The sequence below is a fragment of the Perca fluviatilis genome, chromosome 11, assembly GCF_010015445.1.
Source record: "Perca fluviatilis chromosome 11, GENO_Pfluv_1.0, whole genome shotgun sequence".
In the NCBI taxonomy this organism is placed as follows: domain Eukaryota; kingdom Metazoa; phylum Chordata; class Actinopteri; order Perciformes; family Percidae; genus Perca; species Perca fluviatilis.
In genome coordinates this window covers 17,436,425-17,464,136 of record NC_053122.1, presented here as the reverse complement: position 1 = coordinate 17,464,136, position 27,712 = coordinate 17,436,425, and the positions used below count along the sequence as shown (strand labels likewise).

Sequence of the window (27,712 nt, the reverse complement as noted above, 5' to 3'; positions counted from 1 at the left end):
TTTGTTTTTACGAAGTGCTTCCGAGGGAAGATTTCTCCTGTTTGAGACTGAGGAGCCGGGTAACTGTTGCCTACTATCAGCAGTGAACATGAGACTGAGAAATGACAGCAGCAGTCAGAAATACATCCATTCTAATTGACTTTCTGGCCTTACTATGACATCTTACATTAATGATAGATAGCTGCGGGAAACAAAGGAAACTGTAGCCTGTTCTGTATAGCTGATAAGCAGCAGTAAAACGTCACTGAATAAAGTCTATAGTAATAGCCAAGTAAGCCAACATCTACTATGGTACTATGTATGGTACTATACTACAAACAAATACTAATTATTTATAACATTAGAACACGACTATTAAGATATGTATTTCAATGAAAGATATCTTTGTAACAGCGCATTGCAATTTTATAGTGTATAATCATCATTTACTAAATTATTATGCATACATATTTTTATATAAACAGTGTTTTATAAAAACAGTAAGATATTCATATACATTACAGTGTTTTAAAGCATGTATTACCTGTTTGTTTACATAAAACTGTAACTGTATTTAAACATACAAAATATATATGTTAAATGTTAAACTGTTAACAATTATTCAATAACTGTTTAGTTATTGATGTGTAAAGAAAGGGTTAAAATCCTTATCTGTTAACAACTATATAACAGTGTGTTACAAAAATACATTAACTGTCTGGTACCGATTATAAATGCTAGATAGAGGGGGTTCAAAAGGTGTTGCCCCAAAAGGCAAAATGGGGATAATTAAAGTTAATTGGGAATGTAAGTAAAAATCCCTATTTTTTAAGGGGCATTGTGAGTAATACTTTCTGTGATGAGAGGTGCTCCCTGGTAACAGAAGTGCCTAAAATAGCACAAGCATTAGGAACACCAGAATTAGTATGTAAAAGTATCACGGCAATTTTAGAAATTTTACAGAAGGATGTTGACTGTTTTAATGACTCAAAGTACACACTCACTAAAATCTTCCGCGACCATGCAGGAATTTCCATAAACCTTAGATGACCATGCAAACCTTTCAGCTCAAACCAGTTTACAGTTTGCACCATCATTTGCAGTAACATGGATTTCCACAGGTACAGCAACATCAACGTTGAAAACAACTTCTATCTGTAAAAGAAAATCACCATCTTTCCTTAGGTTAAATGCTGTCTGACAACATTAGCAGCCATAATGGATGTGACTGAATACCAGCTTGCAGTCACAGCAACTAAATGCTAGTGCCTCTCACCCCACATTCCCTATAGTCCTTAACTTTTTAATCAATTAAAGTCCCTTCTCCATAAAATTAATGACTATGTGTAGCTCTTCTGCCATGCAGACAGCAGCAGCTCCCTGAAGTCAAGAGCAATGCGATTTGACCTTCCACTTAATTAAAAACCAGCAAAATCTGGATCATCGAGCCCAACTGGTGCACGTAGCACGCTGATAGAGTAGAGGATGTGCGCTCAGTGGAGCTCTGGGATGTGATGCTTTTGCCGCTGGCATTGTCATATTGAAATCAGAGAGTTTTTGTGTCCCCGGTTTGGGCCACAAGAGAGAAGAGATCCCCTGTACGTCCAGCCTTTTCAACCGGCACCATTATGAATACTCATAAAGTTTTAATGACCTTTTAGCCATTGTACAGCCCAATAACAATTGGTGTTATCCATTATACAAACAAGTGACCCTCCCTTAGGAGACAATAGAGATCATCAAGCGTCTTTGTCCCTCCTTCCTCAATTGTATGTCTTCCGCTGGTGTGGTCAAATGCTCTTGGAAAGTGTGCAAAGAAAAATGTTATGAATGCCTTTTTTGTTTAAGTGTATGTGTGCGCAAGTAATGGGTAGTAGGAATCATTACTAGACACTACTTAAAGGATCAGATCATTAAAATCACAAAAAGCATATTTTCATATCGCTGTAGTTAACTATAAAAATACTTTAGATTTTATTTGTTCAGCAATATCTTTGTCCAGAGAAAAATCCCAATTATTATCAATGTGTTGTCAACAGTTGTTATTGGGGCAATAGTAACAAGGACATCAACAAATCAATCAATCAATCAATTTGTATTTGTCACATGAAATCTTATGAGGTACAAATCCAGTGAAATGTAATCCCATCAGCACCTTAAACCATGATTCATCATAAAGCAGAATGTGGCCATGAGATTGGCACACAGAAAAAGAGTCACCTGGTTAAATGGCACTTCCAGGATCCAGCCAAGTCTCGGCAAAAGGACACCACTGATCCCAACATCCCGCTGGAAATGAATGCAGGCACGGAGGCCACCAAGTCTCAACCACATTGCCTCTGTTAAATTGTATACATTAAATCTCTCAGTGCTGTGAACACTACAAATGAAATTGCCTTTACCTTCTTTGAACTGGTATGGAGGAAGAACTATCAGAAAGAGATTTCTCCAAACATGGGCAAATAAAATCAAAACTATCTGCAATGGTAAATCCCATTCTAGGTAAGTAAGAAAATATAATTTTATTTTGTTTTTGTTTTTTGTATGGACCATAGCTTTTACATTTAAAAGGGAAGACTTGAGGCTTCATATAATTATGAATGTTGGCACAATCTTCTTAGTTCTAAATGACCTTCCTTAATCCTCATATTGAAAAAAAGAAGACACTATAATGTTCTGCATTTGATTTATGCTGCACCTGATGAATAATGTGATACTAAATTGTGGCCTGCGAATTGGCATGGTAAATGTAACAAAGGACAAATCTTTGAAGTGAAGGTGAGGCGAGGGGCTAGTTTATGTTGATATTCTGGAGTAGACAGCAGCAGTGCCCTGTGTCTCCTGCCTAACCTTGATTTTTCCTGGCTGCTTGGCACTGTGTTGACAAGCTCACTATGTCTAACACAGCTTTTCTTCCTTATGACAGCTTCTACTGTAGCATCTCTGATTCAAGACTAGAGAGGAGAACATAACTCGTTAAATAGGAACCTCAAAGAAGAAGAGCCTCAATTGACAGATAATGAATACTTCGGGCCCTATTTTAACGATCTAAGCGCATGGCGTGAAGCGCCTGGTGCAGGTGCGTTTAGGGCGTGTATGAATCCCCTTTTGCTAGTTTAATGGCAGAAAAAAGGGTCTGTGTGCCAGGCGCATGGTTCAAAAGGGTTGTACTTAGTGTCTTAATTAATCATAGGTGTGTTTTGGGCATAACATGCAATAAACCAATCAGTGTCATGCCAGGCATGTTTGTACCTTGGTGCATTGCTATTATGATGGCGGAGAGATTTTCAGGAGACAAAACTGATCTCTTTGTGTGTGAAGTGAAAGCGCGCAAGCAGATCATATACTCCATGAGGTGAAGCTGGCGTTAAAATAACAATTAAATGCTGCGTTATTGACTTTAGACCAGGTTTTTGTTGGTCAATGGCGTGATCACTTTCTGGTGCCTCAAGATAGCAATATGCACCTGAACACACCTCCATGTAAAACCAGCACGCCCATGGGCGCACAGATGGGCACAGGTGCATTTGCGGTTTAAAGGAATTGGGCGCTGGACGGGAAATTGACAACTGCATCGGTCTTAAACCAGCAAACACACTTGTGTCCGGCTTTGCGCTGTGCCGGGTGCAAGATAGGGCCCCTAATTTTTTGCTTTAAAGTTAAACCCTACAGAGAATTCCAAGAAAAATCACATTAAGGCCACTGATTTCATAAAGTGTAAGTTTTGCTCATTTCTGTAAAATATTTGTTCTGGTCTTGGCCACATTTACAGTTATCAAACTTTTAATGGAATAAACTGCAATTTTGCCAAAGTATAATAATCTTTGTTATACATGTAAAGGATACAGCCCTGAGGTAATTGTGGAAGACTAAGAATATGATATGACTTCCATTTGTCGCATTACCTCTCAGAAAAAATTAACAGCTGATACATTACATTGAACTCAGTGTCAAACAATACAAATGTTTGAAAAGGGAGAAATCACAGTTATGAAAGCCATAATACAAGTCTAATAGTCTAAAAAGCAGATTGAGAATGTAGCAGAATTAAAGTTAGAAGTGATTAGTTATGTCCTGTTAACTGTTGCCTTCAAGTAGACATCATTATTTGAAAATCTGCATAAAAAATATAGGGAATAATATGGCTTTGAGAGCTGTATCAAAGTGGATTGATTTTAGCCGATATCTTCCTTCAGATTATCTTACATGCCCTACAAGTCCATCCACACAAGTGTTATTAATAACATAATTAGTTTCCTAGTTAGACCTCTCAAGGTCACTTACTCTCCTGTAGTAGGCCTACCTGTAAAGGTTTGTATTTGTACAGGCCTTTTTCTCAGAAGACATTTTTGACAAAGCACAGGTGTAAATAGCAAACTGTGCTGAATATTATTTTGCTGTGTTGGTTTTAGTGTCCTTGTATTGTGGGACACTTGAATAGAACAGAGCCATCATTAATGTCATTAGCAACACCGGGGCTTTTCCTACTTTAACAAGACAAAGTGACTGCTGTAAAAAAGTCCTGTGGTTTGGTGACCTTTTATAATTCCTAGCATAGCTTTGCGAACTTCAGCCTGAGGTCCAATTAATAGGAATAAATATAAACACCTGTGTGTTGTTATTAATACATGTGTGCAGACCATTGGCATTAAAGGAGAATATAAGCATTGATTGATGTTTCAATTATAACTGGGCTAAGTTTAGATGAGAAGTTGCTTTGACGCCTTGGTTTTTTTAACCATCGCTTCAACAGCATTTCAGTGTAGGTCCTAACTACACATTGATATTATGCTTATGAGATAAAGTCTGCACTCAATGTTTTTTGCACTTAAAAAAAAAATATTAAATGGCATTTTAGGCCTTTATTTGTGACAGGAAAACTTAGACATGAAAGGGGAGAGAGAAGGGGAATGACATGCAGCAAAGGGCCAGAGGTCAGAATCAAACCCACGGCTGCTGCATCGAGGACTGAGCCTTGGTATATGGGCGCGCGCTCTACCAGGTGAGCTACCCAGGAACCCAATCTGAGAATATTGTATGTGAATAGTTGCTGACGCTGACTAACAGACAATACCATACCATATGTGCCTGGTATTTTGTCTTGGTGCCTATAGTTCATCTTGGATTCTCTTTCACTTTGTGGAGGCAATGGTGTGGGTGACCGTATTGATTGTTTGCACCTGTGGTAGGGTATACATCCTGAGGCTCACAGGGCCAGGTCACACACTGATGAAGGGCTGATAGTTAAATGTCTTTCTGTACATTATTCCCCACTGCTATGAAGATAAGGAAAATAAAGATAATAAGAATTGCATATTTTCTAGTATCATCCTACAAAATGTTTTCTTAAAAAAAAGACTTCTCCTAAGCCATTGCTTAAAGCCTGCAAATGTGTACTGTATGCAGACATTAGTTATTGAGAATTTTATAAAATGTCTGTGCAGAATTTTAGACTGGAAAGCCCCTTTTTCCATTCTATTTCCATACCATGACCGCTACTCTGACTGCTAAGACTGACTGAGCAAGACCAGTCTCCCTCAGCTCTATATCTCACCTGTTACCTCATACAATTTGCCCATGGTCAGAACCTGTAATGTGCCTCCATGCTGTATAAATACATACTGAGGTTTCCTGAAACTTTACCCGACAAGACACTTTGAGAGCCTCACATGTGCTGACCAGTGATAGCTCTGACAGATATGGAGAGATCAAGGCTGTTGAGGTGGAAACTTTGGCCTTGCTGAAAGTTTTAGAGAATACTCTGCCAACACCTAACATGAAAAAGAGGCTGTTTGATGTCTTTAAGATAAGAGGAAGGAACACTGTGATACATTTAAGCTACACAAGGACCAAGATAGGAGAATTTATTTTAAAAATCAGGAAGTTGGTCCTGTTTCCATGATGTTTATTACAGTAGTTGTGGGATCTTGTCTCTTACTGTCCTGTAGGAAATGGCAATATATCCTCTAGCTAAACAAAGATAAAACAGAAAACCGAAAAAGCAATGATTATCATGGTCAATTTGAATACTGGTCCGCTGCTATGTGATGGTTATCCAGACCTCTCAGATTTCCTGGAAAAGGAGGCCTAAACCCTTTTTATTTGCCACAGTTTTTTATTCAATTAAATTTGATCCTATTTTTTGTTGCTCTTTTAAAATATTGTCTTAATGCCTTGGTTATGCCCTATGTAAAGCACTTTGGATTGCATGGCCAGTCTACAATTAAAAAAACCAACATGTTTTGTGTTTTTGTCTAAATAGATTTAAAGGGGCTGTACTCGAAATACAAAAACTTTTTTTCAGTATTCAGTTAAATGGAGTTGCTCGCCTGACACATAGAAGATTCTAAGCTTCCGGCTTTATTATATGACATTGTCCGAAAGGATGCCAATACAGGTTATTTGTGCTCTGAGTAGTTTATTTACTCCACAGCAACGTCATTAAATGAGCACACAAAGTGCCGTCAACCAACCTTGCTCACTCATTTAAAGTGCTTGACAAAGTAGCTGCTTATTCTGGCTCTCTGATTGGTTACACGGTATGTTAGTATACGAGGTGAGAGACCACACCGACGCTGCATTATTATGAATCCCACTGCTTTTCTTAAGAACGTCAACAGTGTTTGTGTAATTACTCTCACTACCAGAGAGGGGAGACGAAAGTTCCACACTCCAGCTTTAAAGGTACAATATGTAACATTTCTGCATTGTCTAAAAACGACTATACCTATTTTAAATATTTTAATGAGTTGTGTACTTACACTATCCCAAATGTTTCCAACAATTTTCAGAAATCTGTAATTTTATTTCTGACACGGGATGTTTCGTTTAGTCGCTTGTCACAACTTTTGACCCCTCTAGTGCATACCAGCTTCGGACACCTGCATTATCCCATTCTCCAGCAGAGACCGAGAGACGGGTAAAAAGCTTCTGACAACTTCTTGCCATCCCATTCTTAACCAGAGAGTGGTACACGTGCAGACTGGACTCTGAACTTTTAACCAAGGTACCACACTTTATTTTATATGCTTTTTTTGAGTGAAGTGAACGAAAATACAGTGGACTTCTCTATTTACTCTCAAGCGTTGCAACAGGCCTGCAACAGGGTTTGATATTTTAAACCCGACCATGTCAGCGCTTTCACCTGCGACAGAAACACGTACTTCATATGTCTTATTTAATTTCTCCAGATCAATACAGTGTAGAGACTTACTTTTTTTTCATCCAGAAGCTTTCTTAATCCATCATGGAATTACAGTGTCTTTGTATCCAATAAATCCAAATTATGAATCCAAAAATCAAATCACAAATCTCTGTTTCGCTCCGCAACCTTTCAACCCAGCATCACGTCTTGTTAGCCTTAGCTCCAGCTTTCAGGCAATATGTTTGGTGTCTTTGAAGCCCTTCCAGAAGCTCAGTAATCTGGCCTGGAAGACAGTGATATTGTTTTGAGACTTTGCCCAAGTATTTAATTTAACAAGTATATACAGTACAGGCCAAACGTTTGGACATACCTTCTCATTCAATGCATTTCCTTTGTTTTTATGACTATTTACATTGTAGATTCTCACTGAAGGCATCAAAACTATGAATGAACACATATGGAATTATGTACTTCACAAAAAAGTGTGAAATAACTGAAAACATGTCTTATATTTTAGATTCCTCAAAGTAGCCACCCTTTGCTTTTTTTGATAGCGCTGCAAACCCTTTGTGTTCTCTCAATGAGCTTCATGAGGTAGTCACCTGAAATGGTTTTCACTTCACAGGTGTGCTTTGTCTGGGTTAATTAGTGGAATTTTTTTCCCTTTTTAATAAAAAAAGCAAAGGGTGGCTACTTTGAAGAATCTAAAATATAAGACATGTTTTCAGTTATTTCACACATTTTTGTAAAGTACATAATTCCATATGTGTTCATTCATAGTTTTGATGCCTTCAGTGAGAATCTACAATGTAAATAGTCATGAAAATAAATAAAAAAACGCATTGAATGAGAAGGTGTGTCCAAACTTTTGGCCTGTACTGTATAACTTGATTGTGCATAACAGGGTTGAGATTATACAAGCATTATTACACAAGGAGACCAGGCGAACCAAATATGGGTAAAACTGGCTTTGACCTCTAAGGGTTTTAATATATGACGGCCTGTGTGTGTGTGTGTGCTTGGAGTGTGGGCCCACTGAGTTTAGTGTGAACTTGAACTTAATGTAACCTGATTTAAGGTGTGTGTTTACAACCCAGTCTCACGGCAGTTCGTGATGGCATCACGAAAAGAACGTTTTTTTAAACTAATGTATTTCAGTGGGAAGCATCTTTCGTGATCACAGCACGATTCTTTCTGCCAATTGGACTGCAGCAGAGAAGCTATATATAGCTTTGCTATTATTGGTATTTTTAGCTCAATAACCGCTGTTTTAATCAGCATTTATTCACGACATCTTATCATCTTTTAATGTTATTATTTCGGTCTTATTCTAATGGAAGATGGATTGCTTTTTTTTATTGATATTTTTTTTAAACTATAATGCTACATCTATCAACATTTATTTAGATGTTATCATGCTATGCATTTCTTTTTTTTAATAATATTATTTCGGTCTTATTACCGTGAAATATTACAGTATATAAGACAGAACAGTAGGCTACGATATGAGCCGAGCTGGGCGCATTCAAAGCCGATATCCCACAATGCAATGCGAGCATTCATATCAGAGAATTGGACAGCGATCAGCGGGTCTTTAATGCCAGTATCGCTTCAATGTACACATTTAATCAGTGGTTTTGTCACCAGCAACAACACGTTGCTCAGTTTTGTTCCAGTAAGTTATACACCGTTATAACGTTTACAAAAATCAGCTGAAGACTCCGGAAGTGATGTAGTAATTACCGCTTGGCGGTTAGGAAAGATACAAATACATAATATTCGTAATATTGATGTTTTTGTCTAATGTTGTATTTGAGGATTTAAACAATAAAGATAACAATAATAATAAAATACAGTTTCATGTATTTGTCTCATGTACTGTTTGTCCGGTCGGCCGGCGGCGGCAATCTGAAATGGAATGAAGCCCATTCACGGCAGACAGCAGAAACACAGGAGTCGAACAAATCCAGCCACCCACCCCGGAAGAACTACAAGTACAATAGCTTTATAACAGGTTCTGGGGCGCGTCTCTAGTGGGAGTTGTAGTTTGTAAATATAATGGTATATTTCTCATAAGTAGAAGTTGGCAGTGTAGAGTAGTGTAGTGGTTTTTTGGGATGGGGAACACACTGGTGTCATCAGATTTTAAAAATCAAATCGTTTAACAGGTGAAAATAGCTTATTACCATATTTGACAGTGCTTACAGTGGGTAAACTTTGGAGACCATATCTACATGACAGCTAAGGTCCAGAGCTTTCTATAACAGCTGGTCTTATGTGTATAGAAACTTCTGTTGCTAAATGACAAGCCTTCAAACATGTAGTGGATTCAATGTCCAGTGGTCAATATTTCAAAGCAGGAGTAATGTATCCTCTTCAGACTGACATATGTTACTGTCAAGGTTGAGACCTTTCCAACAATGTGTTTGCTATAGTCCTACGACAACGTTTTAATTTTTACATATGGAGACAACTTTGCAGGCGATACTTTATTGTCCCCAGAGGGATATTTGCATTGAGTTCAAATGCTTCACACATAACGCTTGACATATTGTTTTATCATACAGCTGACATACAGTATACTTACAATAAAAAATCAACATGAACAAAGTGATATGTAGACAGACTGAAGCACATCACATAGCAATAATCTATTGCTGATCTTTCATAAACAGTGACAAGAGCAACACACCACCCTATATCATGAAGCTATTTCAAAATCCCTGCAGCCTCAAGCAACATTATTTAAAGTTATAATTGAGGTAGGTCAAAATTAGGGCTATAGTTTTACTTTACATTGGGGTACCCTATTTCTTCTGCCAGATGATGGCATGGAGAATAAAGATGGATCAGACCATATTCTCTGTACGTGCCTGGAGAGACTGGTTTCTATTCCTCTACACAACCCTTCATGACAGTCCCCCTGACTTTAGATATTGCCATGCTTTCTGGCATAATAAAAAGCTCTGTAATGCAACCTTGTGTAAACCCTCTGATTCACCGTGAGTATCTGCTCTAAATGATAACACACGCTTTGAACACGGGCCTTCCAGCCAAAGGTGTTGTCCATATGAACACCACGGTGCCTATAGGAGCAGAGCTGTTAGATTGGTTCATCATTTATGACCTCTGATACCCTCTGACTCATGTCACAACCCTTTCCTCAGTTTGTGAAATGGTTGAATGAGATTGTTGGCATGGCTCCACAGGTCCCTATTTTAGCAGAATATGCAAAAGTACTTTTGTCTGTGTGTAGTATAGGCTGAGGTAGAAGTGTGCCAAAAATGCCAAAACACATGTTGTGTATGTACACATACCAACAAAGCTATATACATATGTTATTTCAAAAAAGTCATTTATTTAAAAAAACTAATAATGCAGTGTGATGTTAAATCAAACAAAGTCCCACACATAAATATGCTCATGTTTTTTTTCCCTTTGGTCTTTGCTATAACATTCATCAACCGTAAAATTAGAAAATTGTGTTTTTAAATAACGATGCATGGAAAATAAACAGGTGTGTGTACCTTGGTAAATGTTCTTATTGTATAAATTCTCATGTACAACGTGCAGCAATCTTTCACAGATAAACAAAGCATTCCAGCTTCCGTGGCAATAAGACTGAAATAATAACATTAAAAGAAATACATATAAACCATGATAAGATGTCGTGAATAAATGTTGACTAAAACAGCGGTTATTGAGCTAAAAATACCAATAATAGCAAAGCTGTTTACAGCTTCTCTGCTGCAGCCCAACTGGCAGAAAGAATTGTGCTGCGATCACGAAAGATGCTTCCCATTGAAATACATTAGTTTAAAAAACTTGACCCCATCACGAAAATCTTCAAAATATCGTGATGGTATCACAATCTAATAGATTTCTTTTCGTGATGCCATCACGAACTGCCGTGAGACTGGGTTGGTGTTTACAGTTAAAGGGAATAATTATTGTGATTATACAGTAATTGTGTATTATTTTTTGCTGTAACTCAAGTTATTGAAGGGAAAGAGAAAAACAGTTTAAAGGAGACTGTTGTAACTGATGTAATTTCATTTTATATATTTTGTCATTTTCAAAAGTAAATATTGGACGTTAACTGTCTCTAAAAGTGAATACAGTGTGATGTTTGGTCATTTCCTTTACTAAAGGTTTTCAAGTTAAGGTGCTAAAGGTTAGTGTATGTGTTACTTATATCTCATTGCCATATGCTTATTCTTTAAAAGCCATTTCAGTGCATTCTTTTAAGTGGGTTAAGTAAACTAAGTCTAATAATAGTTATTACAGATGATTTAAGGTGGCTAAAGGAACTCAAGACATTTAAAAGGTAAATAGGTAAAAGAGAAATAGTATGACATTGCTTTAGGTATTCTTTATTGTGAATTACGTTAACTGATACAAACTCAAGGCCCTCCAGTGACTAAACTGGGGATAGGTGGGCTACACATGCCACTTTGCAACACAGTAATACAGCAGAGACCTAACGATACTACAATGTGCTGGTTGACAAGTTGCTAATGCTTGTTGGGTAACATTATAAGGTTACAACACCGTTCAACACGCTCAAAGTTATTTTTAGTATGACTGTTTTGGCCACGGTTAACAGCACTGTGCTAACCCACGAAAGTTCTCCAGTAACGTTAGCTGTATAGATAGATGTCTATGAGACTAATCTAATGCTAATTTAGCCAGCTAGCACAACCCGGTCTGTCTGCCTCACTCCGCTGGCACTAAGAGACTTGTCGGGATGAGAGCTGACAACAGCCCCGGGGGACACATCTACAGTCAGCCCCCAGCCAGCTAGCAGCCAGCCCCTATCATTAGGCTACAGCAATCCAAGCCCGGCCAGCACTTAACTCCACGCTAACGGCAGTTTAATGAACCGTCGGGAAACGGACCATATCAGACCCAGGCATCCGAGTCAGAACAGCGGCCATCCGTACGTTACGTCTCCGTTAACATTACCAGTGTTCGTGCCGAAAATCTCCTCTCTGCCAAAATTCTCCCCCCTTTGTTTAGCTGTTTTTACAGTTAAATTTACCCAACAAAAGGTGGGTTAGGCACCAAAACAACTAGTTAAGATTACGAAAGAAGTCAAGGTAGAGATAATTCCGGGCAGGTGCATCCTCTGCACAACAACGGCTATCGGACGTCCTCGCTGCCCCGGAGATTATGCCAGCCATTCCCACCCACACCCGTCTCTCAGCGTCGTTGAATAACGTTACAACAAAGCCCTTTCACCCCGGTGTTGAAAACATCCAAAAGGTGACATTGACATGTGAAATATATTGTCATATAGTGGTTTTAGCTGCTGGCTAATGTTAGCTTGCTTGCTCACTAACTGGGCAGCTACTAATATAAATCAAATCAAGAAAAATGCAATTATGTTGGGGAAACTGTAGCTATTTTATTAGAATGACATGAATAAACATTACTAAACGTAACTTGAATAAAACTTGAATGGGTAATGTTAAACTCATCCGTGAACAGATGCATTCTAATCGGCAATGGTGTTTAACAATAAAAACTACAATTCCCAGAATTCCACGCAACTTCCCAACGTCATCAAAAGTCCTTGTTTACCATCCATTGCTTTGATTGAGAGACCCCTAGTGACAGAAAATTACATATTGTACTTTTAAGTTTGGATATGGTTTAGAAACAGCATTTAGACCTTATTATAAATATTTACAGATAAATACAATATAACAATTAACTGAATAAATGAAATATGAATGTGGGAGGGAGTTTGACTCATGACCTCAGTATTTCTAAAACCCTGTGGTCCATTTGTTGAAAGGTGCTAAACTGGATACTTTCTTGTATTTAAAGAAAATTTTTTTTTATCTGGTTTACTCTTTTGGAATAAACAAAATGAATGGACATTCAAAGAAATAATACAGCTTGCATAATGTGATTTGAAAATACATATGGAGGATAACACAGTTAAATGTTTATAAAAGTTTCCCTGAAGATAAGGAAAGAAAAGACTTAAGGTCCTAACATCAACAACAATAATTTGAGCAGGCACAAGGCATATCCAACATAATGAGTTTGATGCGCTACTTTACATTGACTCCTTTTGCATTCTGCATGGCATTGAACTCTTTTTCGAGGAGAGGAAGGGAGTCACAGAGTTACCTCATTACACCAGGCTATGTCACCGTGAAATTGAAGAGTCCGATTAGGCTTGTTTTCATCGCGCTGTGCTGTGGCCAATTTTGTCATTCTTCGGGATGTAATGTTATACATCTCAAGCAAATTGTTCTCCATCCAAATATAAAGTAGCTACGCCAATGCTGCCCAAATTGTTGGAGAAATATTAGGAATGGATCACAAGTTAATTCCCCCTACTCCAATTTTCTGCCGAGGCAAAATTAAATTTAAATTCACGTGGCTTGGGCCACTGCCACTAAAAGACTGTGATTTATTTCAATGACAGGGCCTATTATTGAGGTTGTGCATTGATGTAGGCATACCGTATGGTAATGTCTACCCACCCAAGCTCTAGGAGGTCCGTCTCATTCATGTGTGATGTAAGCCACTGAGACAAGGAGGAAGCCGTGAAGAAAGTGTGTGTGTGTGTGTGTGAAGAAGCATGCAAGTGGTGCTTACTGCATGTGCTTACCTATTACTGTGTAAAGGGTGAAAGTACACACACACAGACACACACATAAACACACGTATACACCATTTGAACTCATGAAGCCACAGCAACCTTGTCAGTAGCACTGCTCGTAAAGCTTGATCATACAATAAGTGTAGCAAAAGGACATGTTGATGATGATTTTACTATTCATGGCTTCCTGCCCACCAGAGACAGCTTATGTTGATATAATTTCTCTCCATATATTATTTACAAAGAAAGCCTGGGCCTTAATGAGCACTAATTAAACGCTGGAGACTGGGAGATGACTGGCAGAAAACATCGCAGCATGTGACAGACATCTGGTGGAAGATAAGTTAGAAGGCATTGCCAGAGCCAGAGAGAGCCTTACGGAGGTAGCAGAGTAACGCTGGGGGTCATGTGAACCTGCACTTGGAATCTGACTTTCAAACTCTGTCAATCAAGCTGGCTACAGCTGTCATGGTTCACAGGGCACGGGCTTGGAGGATTGGAGGCATGTATGTGTGAGTGTATACTATATGTGAGAGGCTGGATAACAGGCAGTGAGTTTTTGTGTGCATGTGTGGGTGTGTGCAGTTTGTGTTAGCTGATACTGGTATATGTTATGTGAAGGGCAAGACTACAATGTAGCCATTTAAAGGTAGATTCCAGTCCAGTACTAAAAACTCAGTTTACTCTGGCTGTCTTCCCAACTAGTCTTATTTAAAAAAATTTAAAGGTGCTCTGCCACACGTATTTCATTACTTTGTGGTAATGTCTGAAGTTCTACCATGGACTCTGTAAAAAAAATTGTGGAAAAAATGGTTACCTTGTTTCAAGCCATGGTATAGAAAGCCTACAGGAAGACTCACCTCGATTTCTGCCAGTTCTCATTAATATTCAACAAGCTAAGCTGTTTGAATCTGATTGGCTAACAGCTAGCCAATGAGAGCCTGGCTGTCAGAATCCTTTACCCAGCCCAACTGGGCGAGCTAATGAATAGTAATGAGCTCAGGCAATATGATGTCAGACTGACCAGCTTTTGTAATTGGCCTGATTTCTCTGCTTATTTCTTTTCAGTGGCTAGAGCTGACAAAGGAGGTAGCAGTTAATTTTCACATTCAAGACATAACACAAACACATATGGACCTAACATATTTCAAAAAATACAAGTAAAAACGGTATTGTATGGCAGTTAATAACTGTATGGCAGTTGTAATAAGTTTGTATTATTTGTATTACTGTATCTAATTTTTTTTTCTCACATTATTTACTGTTTTAACAGTGCAATTACATTTTCCATTAATCATATCGCACTAAATGCTCTAAAAACTGTTCACAACTTCAACCAGGGCCACGTTCAGCCCCGACAAAACGTAGCAACAAGTTTTTTTTAAACTGAAGCGGGGGTGCGTTGAACACCCTGTTCTGTGCGCAAACACTCTGCCTTTTTTCACATACACGTCTCTGCTGATTGGGTATCACCTGTGACACAGCCAATAAACAAGAGACACATCCAACAAATGAGAAAAAAAAACATATCTCAAAGCCGTTTCATACCGTTCTGAGGAAATCTGTCGTTCAACCAGGAAACTGTAGCAAAATGATGCACATCGCTTTGAGATTGAACGTGCGTATTTGTCATAGACAGTTAAATAAACAATGTGACGCCGTAGATTTCCAGGGAGACCAGTGAAGTCTATTAGAAGCACTTCTCTGGTGATGGCTGAGCGTTACTGCATAGCCTCCAACTGAGCTTGAAGACGTAGATGTGAAGTGAGCAACCAGTCTGAAAGTTGTAAGTCTTCCGGTATTTTATAGAAGATACATATCACAGCTATGTATATGTATTCGTTAGCCTATTTTTACAAGAACACCTGCTACGGAGCCATAACGTGAGATACAAGGTAATGGAGCCTTTTATACATTGTCGTGTTTCTTTAGAAATAAACAATGGACAAATAGAGTCTTTAAACGCTTCAGATGTAAAGTTATTCGCTGTCAAATTGGCGCCAAAATGAATGGCAGTCAATGGGATGCTAACGGCGGGTGATGGCTTGTTAGCAACAAAATGGCTCCATAGGAGGTACGCTTTGAGGAGGCTGGTTTACCCCCTTGGTATTTGTAAAATGTAAACTCCTTCTGCCTTTAAAACCCCCACATTTCCATAAACTGCCTTGATAATCGTTACTGACTTGCTCGTTAGCTATTTAAAAGTCTGTGAAATTCAGAATTTGTACTGCTTACTATTCTGCACGACCTAACCATGAAGTCAGTCTGGTAACTGTCAGGGAATGATTTAAAATGCCAATAGTGGATCAACAATTTAACTTTGCCAATGGCTGATTCACATAAACAGCAGGCTTTGACACAGTGTTCACCAGGCATCAAAACAAAAAGCATCCATCTGAGGCAGCAAATATCCCAAAAGGGACACAGAAATTGCTCAAAGATGAGGGCGAATCTGGGTTCAAAAACCTTTTTGAATGTGAAAATACTAAGGGAGGAAAAAGATGAAACATGGCTGGGTTAAAAACCCAGCTACATGCTGTGCAACTGTGGACCCTCTGCCATATTTGCAACAGTAAAAAATATATGAAATCATTTTCACCCACTGAGCTAAAAATTTCAAACAAATTTCATCAAACTACTCAACAACATCTTTTATGGCGAAATATCAATTTATTTCCTCATGCTGTATCCTGTCCTGCCATTTATAAGTGGCAAGCTCTAGAGAGAAAGAGGGAGAGAGACACACAAACATAGTAAGGAAGGCTATTTCTTCAGAATAGAAGGGTATTTAAATGTGAGTAGTTTAAATGAGGGAGGAACATGTCCTGGCACATTATGCAGTCCATCATATGGTGTAATATCATTACACTTCTTTACTTTCGACAGTTGAAAGGCATATTGTAGATATCCTCAGGGGTTAAAGTGCTCATATTATGCTCATTTTCAGGTTCATAATTGTATTTAGGTTATATCAGAATAGGTTTACATGGTTTCAGTTTCAAAAAACACCATATTTTTGTTGTACTGCACATTGCTGCAACTCCTCTTTTCAACCTGTGTGTTGAACTCACTGTTTTAGTTACCGAGTGAGGCATCTCACTTCTATTCCATCTTTGCAGAGGTGTATAAAGTATTAGAGACCCATACTTGAGTAAAAGTACAAGTGCTCTATCAAAAAAGTGACTTGAGTAGAAGTAGAATTGCTCTTTAAGCACCCCACTTAAGTGGAAGTACTAAAGTATTCAACATTTTTGTACTTAAGTATTGCAAGTAGTTTATTTTAAAATGTACTACTCAAGTACTAAAAGTAAAAGTACAAGTATTGTATTATGTAGTTATTAAAGAAAACAGTCAATTTTTGAATATCATATTGTTGGAGTTCAACTTTTTACTTGGTATTAAGACGGTGCATTACAGGCAGTCAGGGGCATCGGACTGGGGGGGAAAAAAGGGGACTGAGTACCCAGGGCCCTCATGTGAGGAGGGCCCAAAAAGATGCTAGAATTAATAGCTGTGGATGCAGGGAGGGGCCCATAGAAAATGCCTTTCTACAGGGCCCAGAATTTTGAGCTAAGCCCCTGCAGGCAGTCACAAGCTGTACATTGCTGGATATGAAGGAAGTTTCTGAAATAAACCCAAAAAGGTACATTAATGTCACAGCTGTTATAACTTCTATTATCTGATATAACAGTGGGTTATTAATCACTTATTAACAAATACTGAAATAAACTAGCAGCTTCACATCACAGGGTCAAACGGTTAACATTCAGTACTCACTGCAGACTGAAACAACTCAGGAATAGCTTCATCTGCTGCAACAATAGCTAAATAGAAAGAGTACAAAACATCATCTCTGACTTCTGAACAGGCGATCGCCGTAATGAAAAGAAACGCGAGGCGATCTCGGGGATTTCTTTTATATAATTATCGTACGTAACTAACGTAGCCGTAACTAACGTAGCCGTAACTAACGTAGCCGTAACTAACGTAGCCTTAACTAACGTAGCTGTAACTACACACACCGTAACCTACACAGTCTCCGTAGCGCAAGGAATTCACAACAGTAACGAGTAACGATGCAGCACATAAAAAATGTATCAGAGTAAAAGTATTTCATACATAAATATTTCATATCTTATCTAAAACTATTCTTTTGTATCTAAATTGCCTTTGATTATCTCTCATGTATACCTCAGGAAAGATTCAGGATATTTTGAGAGAAATAGCATATTAGCACTTATGGATTAGCTGCCTCTCATTCCCAGGCCCAACTGCAGCCCTGCAGATGTGCAGCTCTGACCGCGCAGCCAGCCGGTAGCGGTTATGTCTTAATTAACCAGCAGACATCTGATCAATAAGTGAGGAACGATGGCGAGGGAGACGTGAAAGGTGGGACAGCCTGCACGGTTCAAGGTTTTTGTTTTCCGTCGATATGGAATAACAGAGATCGATAGCACGGCTTGCCCCGCCACACACGACTCCCTACTCAGGAGAGGTGGGAAAAAAAATATAATAATAATAATCCCCCTTCTATCTTTTCTTTTACTCATAACTTTTCTATCATACAAGATCACCGTGCAGAAAGATTTTTACACAGTTGTTAAAGTGCAATGTGATTCTAAGCCTTGTAAAGCCAGTTTTATAAACTTGTGTTCTTTAACCATTCTTAGATTATTTAAGGAGACATCTACTCTGGTTCTTTTATTTTGTCATGCGTGGCATCTAAAGCTTCCCAGGATTTATTTCTGCATGAAATGTTTTTTACTTTTATCGATGTGCCTGCTTTGATTTCTACCTGCCTTGGGCACTTAAGTCTGGAGTTTAATTATGTTTTTCTCAAAGGCTTCCAAGAGCCTGCAGGTTATGAGCCTCATTCTTAAAGAGACATAAGAGGAAGTAAGAGGAAGTTGTGTCTACGTGCGTGTTGACTCAGCAGGGATACGACTAAATGAGAAAAGTTTATCTACAGGACAATAAATATTTGAATGCAATAGAGCCTTATTCAATTATACTTATATTTTAAATTGTCACATGGTGCCCTTTTGTGTTTTTCCTTAGATATTTCTACCATAAACTGAAGCAGAAAAGGCACAAATTAATGCATAAAAATTCTGTGTTCAAGTGGTTGATGTTGATATTTAAAGGGACAGTTAAAATATAAAACATTCATAAGTTACAAAATGATCCTCAAAAAGTGTTTTGCTTATAGCTAGAGGTAAATCAGATTGATGATGATTGATTTTTCTTCCAACAGTTTCCCCAAATTAAATGATTTATTTTTTTCTGACAAAAGTTTATATATATTGGCAAAACTTCTCATGAACCTTACACAAACTCGGCAAATTCATATTACTTTTGTCATTTCTGAAATATATAATATATACATATTCATAAAATGAAATATAAGTGTACAATGAGGCAAAACCATTCACAGATTATTGTGGAAATATAATTTGATGTTTCTAAAGCATGCCGGTCTCCATCCATTCAGAGCTGTGACATTCATGAACATATCCGCAGGTTACCTGACACTGCAAATATTCAGCATATGATTGAAAGTTAATCAGTGTTTGTGGAGTATTCTGGGAATTCTCGGACAGGATGGTCATTCTGTGATAAGGCTTTCACATTTGGTTGTAGCCAGAAGGCTGCTGAGGCTGGTGGGAACTCTAATCAGTCTCTCCCCACCCGTCTCCATCACCCTCTTTCGAGTGAGTTACTGATCCACCTCTGGACAAAAATCGCATGTTTATTTTCTTTTCTTTCTCACTGCAAACTTTTGGGGGAAAATTGAATTTGATGCCCAGGGGCAGGATGGGAAATTGAGCAAAATAGCTTATTTTCCTCCCATCCAACGTTGCCACTTTTTTTTTAACGAATGGCAAAATAAGATATCTGTGGGAGATGCTGTGCTGGGTAGCAAGCCTTGCAATTTAGAACTCATCAATTCATGTTTACAGTATGAGTGTGAACATTGGAAGAGTGTGTCTGACTGCACAATATGTATCTCTCTGATATGGCTAAATAGCAAATATAACTTGCCACCATTATGAATGAATGAGTGAATGGCATGTGTTCATGGCATGTGATCAAAGACATCAAACATCATGAAGTGTTGTGTCATGTTTTTTGCAGTTATGACAGCTCATGTTCAGTGACTTGCAAAAAGCAGTCAGATATTATTAAAACATACTAGAGATGTCTTAAAATGTGTGTTATTAGAAGCATAAATTGAAGCAAAAATAGCTTGCTCAAAAAAGGAATAGATTAAACCATCAACCTATTTATTATTAAACAGGGCAATGCTATATTTGGAACCACGGCCTGGCAATTCTGAATGTCTCCACGTTTCACTAATGTGTCTCTGATGATTACCATTTAATCAGCTGCAAATGCTCTTAATTACAAGATTAGTCTCCTACCAATTAGCCAACATGCTAATGGTTCTAATCTGCCATTGAAGTCGACTGAATTCTAATTAGGGACTAACTGTTTCAATTCACCGAGGGCCCATCTGATGGGTCATTATCAACCAAGTTATCCTCATATAAACCAACTGCAGCAAGCAACACAGGTCCCATTTGGAGAGCAGCTGTAGAGGCTTTATGGCTACCATGTGGGCCATTTCCATGCATCATGAAACAACAATGTTTCCATTCCCTGAAATTCACAGAGGCATTTTGATGACTCACTGATGAATATATTATACGCTGCAACATTGCAAGCTGCGTTAATGACATAAGGGAAGGTTTTAAAATTGGAAAATTAGGAAAACTTTTACCTTAAGTGGAGATGGAGGAGTACCCAAATTCAAAGAGATTACATACTTTAATTAAAGCTGCACTAATATGTATCTTTTATATCAACAATTAATCAAATTAGTATGTGTAATATGAAAGAGCAGTAACAAACCAACAGAAATCACCCACCTCTGCAGTCCCCATCAGCTCTACAAACATTTTAATACAGTTTTTCTTTTTTTTTTGGTTTTCTGGCCCGCAAATGCATGATTCCATCATCCTCATTTACCAGCTATAAAATCTGCAATTAGCAGCTAGAAAGTTGGATTTTCCCCTCAGTTGACCAGACCAGAGCTAAAAGGAGAGTGAAAATTTGACTAACATTAATTAGAAACATGACTCCAAATGGATGCTAATTTTGCTACGTGTCTGGTGGAATACAGCTGTTTGCTATAAATTTAAAACATGTCGTGTTTGTACTGCTGCCCCCAAGTGCCCAAAAATCACTTAGTGCAGTTTTTTTTTTTCGTCGAGGAGTAAACCTCTATATATGGGCGCGCGCTCTACCAGGTAAGCTACCCAGGTGCCCACACTTAGTGCAGCTTTAATGAAACTGAAGCCATATACGTATCATGTGGTGTCAATTAATCATACAGTTATTCATGTGTTTATTATTATGTGAACATAACTTTACACTGAACTTTACATTGCAAAAAAGTCTCCTTAACCAGGCTATGGAAATAAAATTAGCCACACAAAAGGTTCCCCTCCTAAAACACAGTTCATGTTTCTTATAATCATTCATCCAGAAGAACTAAAAAATTAAGGACATTTCTCTAAAAAGAGCCATTAAATCATCATAATGAGCAATAAAACTTCAAAACTACTTTATCAGTCTCACCTAAATCAAGTCTTTTGTCTTCAGGGAGACCGTTAAACCTGCCTGTTTCTATAGCTAATGGTAATATACCTGTGCACAAAGACTTGACTTGTAGCTAAATTTTGCTTCACAGACTAGTTGTTTTACATCCGACAAAAAATAAAACAGATAAAAACACTTTCAATTTCTATATGTTCATGTATTGTATTCTTATAGCTTTTCTCTGCTGTCTTGTGTCCTCCATGTCCCCTGTATTGTGTGAAGGTAAATAAGCTAAACTGAACTGGTTCCATTAGACTAACAAAAAACATTATTAAACATTGTATCACATATGATTCTGTTAACAACCTTAGCAGCTGACTTCTGCTTGCGATTTAGGAGACCACTGTATATTGCAGAAATGTGTGTTTGAATTGTGGATTGTGATATTTGTGGGTGTAATACATCTTGAAAGAGTTAATTAATTACAATAACAAACTTTGTGTAATTATACAAAGTTTAGTAGTGATGTAAACATATTCATCAAAAGTCGAAGTAATCAAAAGAAAACATATATGTTATTTAAACTGAAAATGTAACCAAAGTTACCTGACCCAATAATCATATATTATGGGATTATGAGATGTCTCTGGAATCTTAATGTGTGTCTGCAATAAAAAATGCAAAGAGACATGTATTAAAACTCTTCTCTTCACCACACCTCACAGGAGGCAACCTCAGCCCTCTGTCCTTGTCGAGTTAGGGTTATAATAAGTAATTTAGGGGAGTAGAGTTCAGTATCTGCTCAGACTGCTCCTTTTTTGCCTTATTCAGGCTAATTTTAAAAACAGAAATTTGAGCTGTGTTGAACTTACTCTGGGCCTTAAACAATTGCTGATTCGCTTGAGAATTATCCTTATCTAAATGCATTTATACAATTCCATTTGTGTTTAGACTGTGGCAGTTCAATTTTCTGGTCAGTTGATGGTGCTTTCTAAAATCATAATCAGCAACATTTTTGATGTCCCTTTATGGAAATGGGAAAACACATCAGATTTTGTTGTGTCAAAACTGGACCATTAGAACAGCACCAAGAGAAGGCAACTTTTTCTCAAAAGAGAGAAAGGGTAGGTTGGTTCATACCAGAGGTGGTGCCATGTACCACGGAGAAGCCCCTGTCTTCAGGTTTTCATTCTAGCCGATCACCTCAGCAGGTGATTTCAATAATGAGCTCTTCCTCGCTACTTGGAGTAGTGTTAATTAGTGTGCGGTGTCTTTTTTTGGAATGAAAACCTGCAAACGGTTGGCACTCAATAGCACAAGGTTGGCCACCCCCAGTTAATACCGATATTCCGTGATAATTATAATGCCATAAATTCTGTAAATCCATCCATAACATCCGTCAATATTGGTAGACTTTATCTGATGCTGAGGACTACAGGAATCTCAGGAGTATTGAAACAGTTCCTCATCACATAATTCCAGCTATTTGAAAAAAGTATTTTTCCGTAACAAAGGACAATTTTAGTTTACAGTAAATTTGAGGCTCTTTTTGTAAAAAAAAAAAGACCTCCACTTAGGTGTTCAGGTTTTGTCAACAACTGTGCAAAGAAGTGCAGCATGCACCAGCAAAGATGAAGAAGCATGCAAACAGGTAAACATGGATGTAACCCATGCATGATTTAAAAGATTGAAATATCAGCTCTGTAAATGTTTCATGAGGAAGGATTTGAACTCATGTTTGTTTAGACCTTAAGGATACACAGTGGTTTTTGGTGAAAAACACTCTATGCAAACATCATTTTAGTTTGTTTACCAGCAAAGTCAAAACCTTTCAAATAGGTTACAAACGTATAAAAAGTAACTGCAAACTGAAGCTGCTGTAAAAGACAGCTTAAGCTTTTGAAGCAACCAAACTTCAAGACTTGATTTTATTCAATGCAAAAACCAGTAGGAAATATAAATGGGTTTACCTGCCCTGCACCTTGATGTCAGAGATGGCGTAGAAGTATCTGGACAGGTTATTCTCATCCACCATGGTGGCTCCAGTGGCTGGCTTCAGCAGCTTAATCCTCAGATCAGTGATGGTGAAGAAGTCCCTTAGGTTCTTGGTGGTATCCAGTTGGCCGTAAAGTGAGGCCATGTTGTGTAGCCGAGGCCCGGCAAAGAGGGCAAAGCGGTCCTTTATCTCAAAACGTACTGTTATTTCCATCAGTCAGTGGAATAGTGTAGTGGAATGGTTCTGGGTTCCATGGTGAAGGCATCCAGGCAGTCGGGTGGGATAGTGGTAATTTTCAGGATGTCGATCGGTCAGATGGTCGATGTTTGCTTGTTGTTCCACGACAGCGTGATGTTAACCTGGAGGGGCTTTGGGTATTTCTTCCATGAAGTGGACTGCCAAAATGTTGTGGGATTGCGACCCTCAAAGTCAAACATCAACTCTGGAGGATGAGCCAGCTCCTCTGTGGTAGCATCACATTCATTGTTGCACATATAAGGATTCTCCTATAAAGAAACAAATAGATACACACATGTAAGTACACATTGCAATCAGGGTATAAAATATGTATGGTGCAACTCTTAGGTATTGTATAGTTATATTTGAAATTTGAAGACTAATTTGAGTGAGTTGTTACAAGATATCATATTTTCAAAGTGCAATGCCCAAGATAAAAAATGTATCTGGGCTTAAATTCAGGGACACTAGCCTATACAATACAGAGAGAAATATGAAATCCAGTGAGTAAATTTTTTTCATCTTAATGCTGTTGAACTCTGGGGATGTGATTGAGTGCTGCTTATTTATTTATGAAAAGTTATCAATAACCAAAGACAAATTACATTTAGATTTTTTTAATATCACAAAAATTGCAAAAACTTTCTTTTACTCTCCTTTTGGTTTTATGAATGGAGGAAACATTCAGATATGTGGATTGTACAGTATGTGTATGCTGTTATATATTAGCAAACTCATGTCTGTCTTTTCAAAAGAAATGCAAAAACAAATATGTTACACCTACAGTTATTATACCTGAAAGCCAGTGTATGTTTCATTAGCTGACAAGTGGTTTAGGGCATGATTTAATAGATTTTTGTGTTAGACTGCTTGAGATTCTTGTTGACTCCTTTGGATTGTAACAGAGAGCAGCCCTCGCTGCTAGTTGTGGAGTAATTAAGTCTAAAAATCCATGCCCATGCTGAAAATATCTGGAATTTTAATCAGTACACCATTGTGCAAAAAACTAGGAACAAACTATGCTTTGTAATTTAAGGAAGGGAAATTAAGCAATTAAAATATCAAAAAGGTATTTAGTTTTGCATAAAATATTTTGAGTGAAAGTGAAATGCTAGGAACACTTGTTGGTTATAAAGCAGCTCGGTGTACTTGTCCCACTCTCACCATTACAAACCCTAAAGCATCTCCCAGGTCGGGTGTTGGTCCAATTTCCCTCGAAAAGTTATTTGCTTTTCCACTGCCTTGTCGGCTGAACATCCAATCATGATTCAAACACCGTACTCAATAGCACTACTATCACATTCAGGCAAACGTGTATTTTATAATCTGCGCAAGCAATGTTGGCCCTAGAGCTGCAGGAGACAGTGACCCTCTCATTATCATGACACTGTGGATACCATATTCTCGTTCAGTGCCATTCCTGCCTACACTGTCACCCAAATTGCCAGTGTAATTGATATTCCTGTGTGGTGTTTCAGCAGAGATGGGAATGGAATCCCAATGAGTGTTTCTTATGAAACACGCAAAGGGACATGCATTTTTCATGGGCCTGTGTCTGCTCTGTACCATAGACATGCACTGAGTCTGGATGTTTGTGTGAGCATGTTAGTTGGGGAGAAAGAGGAGCTCTTGATGTGTTTGTGTTTGTTTGTGAGAGGGATAGAGAGCTCTGAATGAGTTTACTTATGTGTGCACATGCAGTATGTATCTGTGTGTGTGTGTGTGTGTGTGTGTGTGTGTGTGTGTGCGTGTATGTGTGAGTGAATGGCAAAGAGGGAAAGAGAGCGAGAGAGAGCTGAAACAGAGCCAGAAAGCACAAGACACACTTCAATTGACATTCCTCTCACCTCTGCTCCAGGAACAATGAGGTTAAGTGCAGATGAGATTCAGATCAACTGTAAAGTGGTTCGATAATCAGCAATCATCTGACACTCGCACACGCAAAATTATCTAAAGGTGAGAACAGTGCTATCTGCAACATTACTCGCTCATCTCTCCAGTATTGCAGTGCATTCATAGGAGACTGCAACTTTGTTGAGTGAGGATCACTGGCAGGAATACTGATAAGCAGACGCCATTATATTTTATTTGAAAAGACCAATGGCTGCATTTTGTCTTTGAGTAAGGACCCTAAATTTATCTCGCCCAAAGAAAAAATGTATTTAATATTTTATCTTCTTCACAGTAAGACCTTTGTATGACTACCCTGTTTTAGATATCTTGTCAGTCCATTTTATTTCCTTTGGGACTGTGACATGCTATCATCTCCTCAGCACAGTAGAAGCGATAACTATGGGGTGAGGTAGAACAAGACTAAGGAATTGTGGGTCACTAGGACTGATCAGCTGACTCAAGCGTTGCATGATCCAATTAGGAGGGTAATAAGGGTTATGCTGCTAAGACAGAGAGCATAAGAGAGAGTGGGAGGGAGAGAGAATGTATAACAAGTAAACCTTTTTTTTTTTTAAATCTTAGTTGCTGAAAGTATTCTCTCACGCCCTCGCACACCCACACATGCAAAGCCAACATGTAGCTTGAAAGTCCATACTGAAAGCAGAAACACAGAGTAAGAGAGACAGTGATCTGAAAGAAAGAGAGTTAAGGGGTAATAGGGAGGATGTTGGTTGCTTGAGTTTGACCACAGGGAAAATAAATTGTGTTAGTCAACTGTTTGCCAATAATGTGTGCTGAGGCTCGTTATATTCCCTAGTTGTGCTTGAACAGCCTTGGAGGTCTACTCAGAGCTCAGACCTTGATTGTACATGGAGAGGGAGGGAGGAAGAGTAACACAGACGTGTAAGAGAGAGTGATTTCTCTGTTGAAGAGCATACATTTTCACTTATATTTTTTTCATTTGTTGTCACGGTAAGGTTCGGGGGAGCAGCGGGGTGGCTGCCTGCATCTTCTGAAATGGGAGCCTTAGTCACAGACGATATAAAGAAATCAGGGCCAGATGTATGTACATTTGCGAATGTAGCTTTATCAGCGCCATGGCCAACCCGCAGAAAGCGTACGCTGTGAATCTTCAGCTCACGTCGTATTTACCAAATACCAATATTTGTAATGTAGCGAGGAGTTTAACAACTGCTGGAATGGAATGTGAACGGTGAGTCGGAGATTCGATGTCATCTTTGATTTCTTCCAGTAACTGTAATATTGCATGGCTGCTTAATGTTTAATGCTTAATGATTTCGTGTTAACTTAAAAAGTGTGATCCTTGTGGCAAAAACCTTTTCAGCTCATCTCCTTGGCCTATATCTTCGTCTTGCTCGGATTACTGCTGCCATTTCACCAGGAGGCATATGCGAGGAAACCCGCTTACGGCTGGTTTACAAAAGCAGAGAATTTTCACCGCAAAATAGAGGCGCGCTTTCACCATGGAATAGATAATTAGGCGCACTTTACGCTTCTCCTCCCATCTCTTTATGGGGAACTCCCATTTTCCCCTTCACCCTCCCATGAATACATATGCATGCACGAAAAAGCGCAATTTGCTATTTTCAGTCCCTGCGACAGGCAGTCTGCGCTTTTACCTCAGTGCGGCCTGTTTGTACATACCTCGCCATGCTTTTATGCGCATGTTGCGAAACAAATACGCCTGAAGTGGCCGCAAAAGCGTTAGTACATCTGTCCCTCAGACTGCAGCATTGGTGGCTAATGAGAAAAACTATTTCCTGACTAAACAGTAACAAGCAGAGTAGATAGAAAAAACTGCTTTAAAAGCAGATAAATTAGCTTCATCATGCCAGCAGAAATGTTTAGAGACTAGTAGAAAGCAAATATAAATTCAATCCATCATTCTCTCAATGCCTTTCTAACCGTTCACATATGGGAGCTGGCTGTGGACAAACCTTTCATAAAAGCCCTTTCCATCATTAATAACACTCAATAATGTGAAGGCACTTTTCCAATCTAACAAAAAGTGCATGTAAAGTATTTACTTTCTCCTATTAAGGCCCACCATACTGGAATGCCTTTATACAGCCCAGTGAAGTTGGAATGATAGAAGCTTAGACAAAGGTCAGGACCTTTCATTGGATTTCCTGTTGTGGTTATTTAACAACAAAAACAGTACCTTATGAACATCAATACCTTCTGTGGTCATTTAAGACCCAAGGCTAAAGTACTCCGCCGC

General features: G+C 38.5%; 1 protein-coding gene across 1 annotated transcript in view; it reads right to left on the bottom strand.

Moving 5' to 3' along the window:
• Positions 1-27,712, bottom strand: part of LOC120568596 (netrin-G1-like) — a 77,057-nt gene that overhangs the window by 19,417 nt on the left and 29,928 nt on the right. The window contains exons 3-4 of the mRNA XM_039816209.1: positions 23,671-23,846; positions 23,315-23,539 (exon numbers count right to left, since the gene is read on the bottom strand). Coding sequence (XP_039672143.1) covers positions 23,315-23,539; positions 23,671-23,846 — 401 coding nt within the window. The remainder of the gene's footprint in view (positions 1-23,314; positions 23,540-23,670; positions 23,847-27,712) is intronic.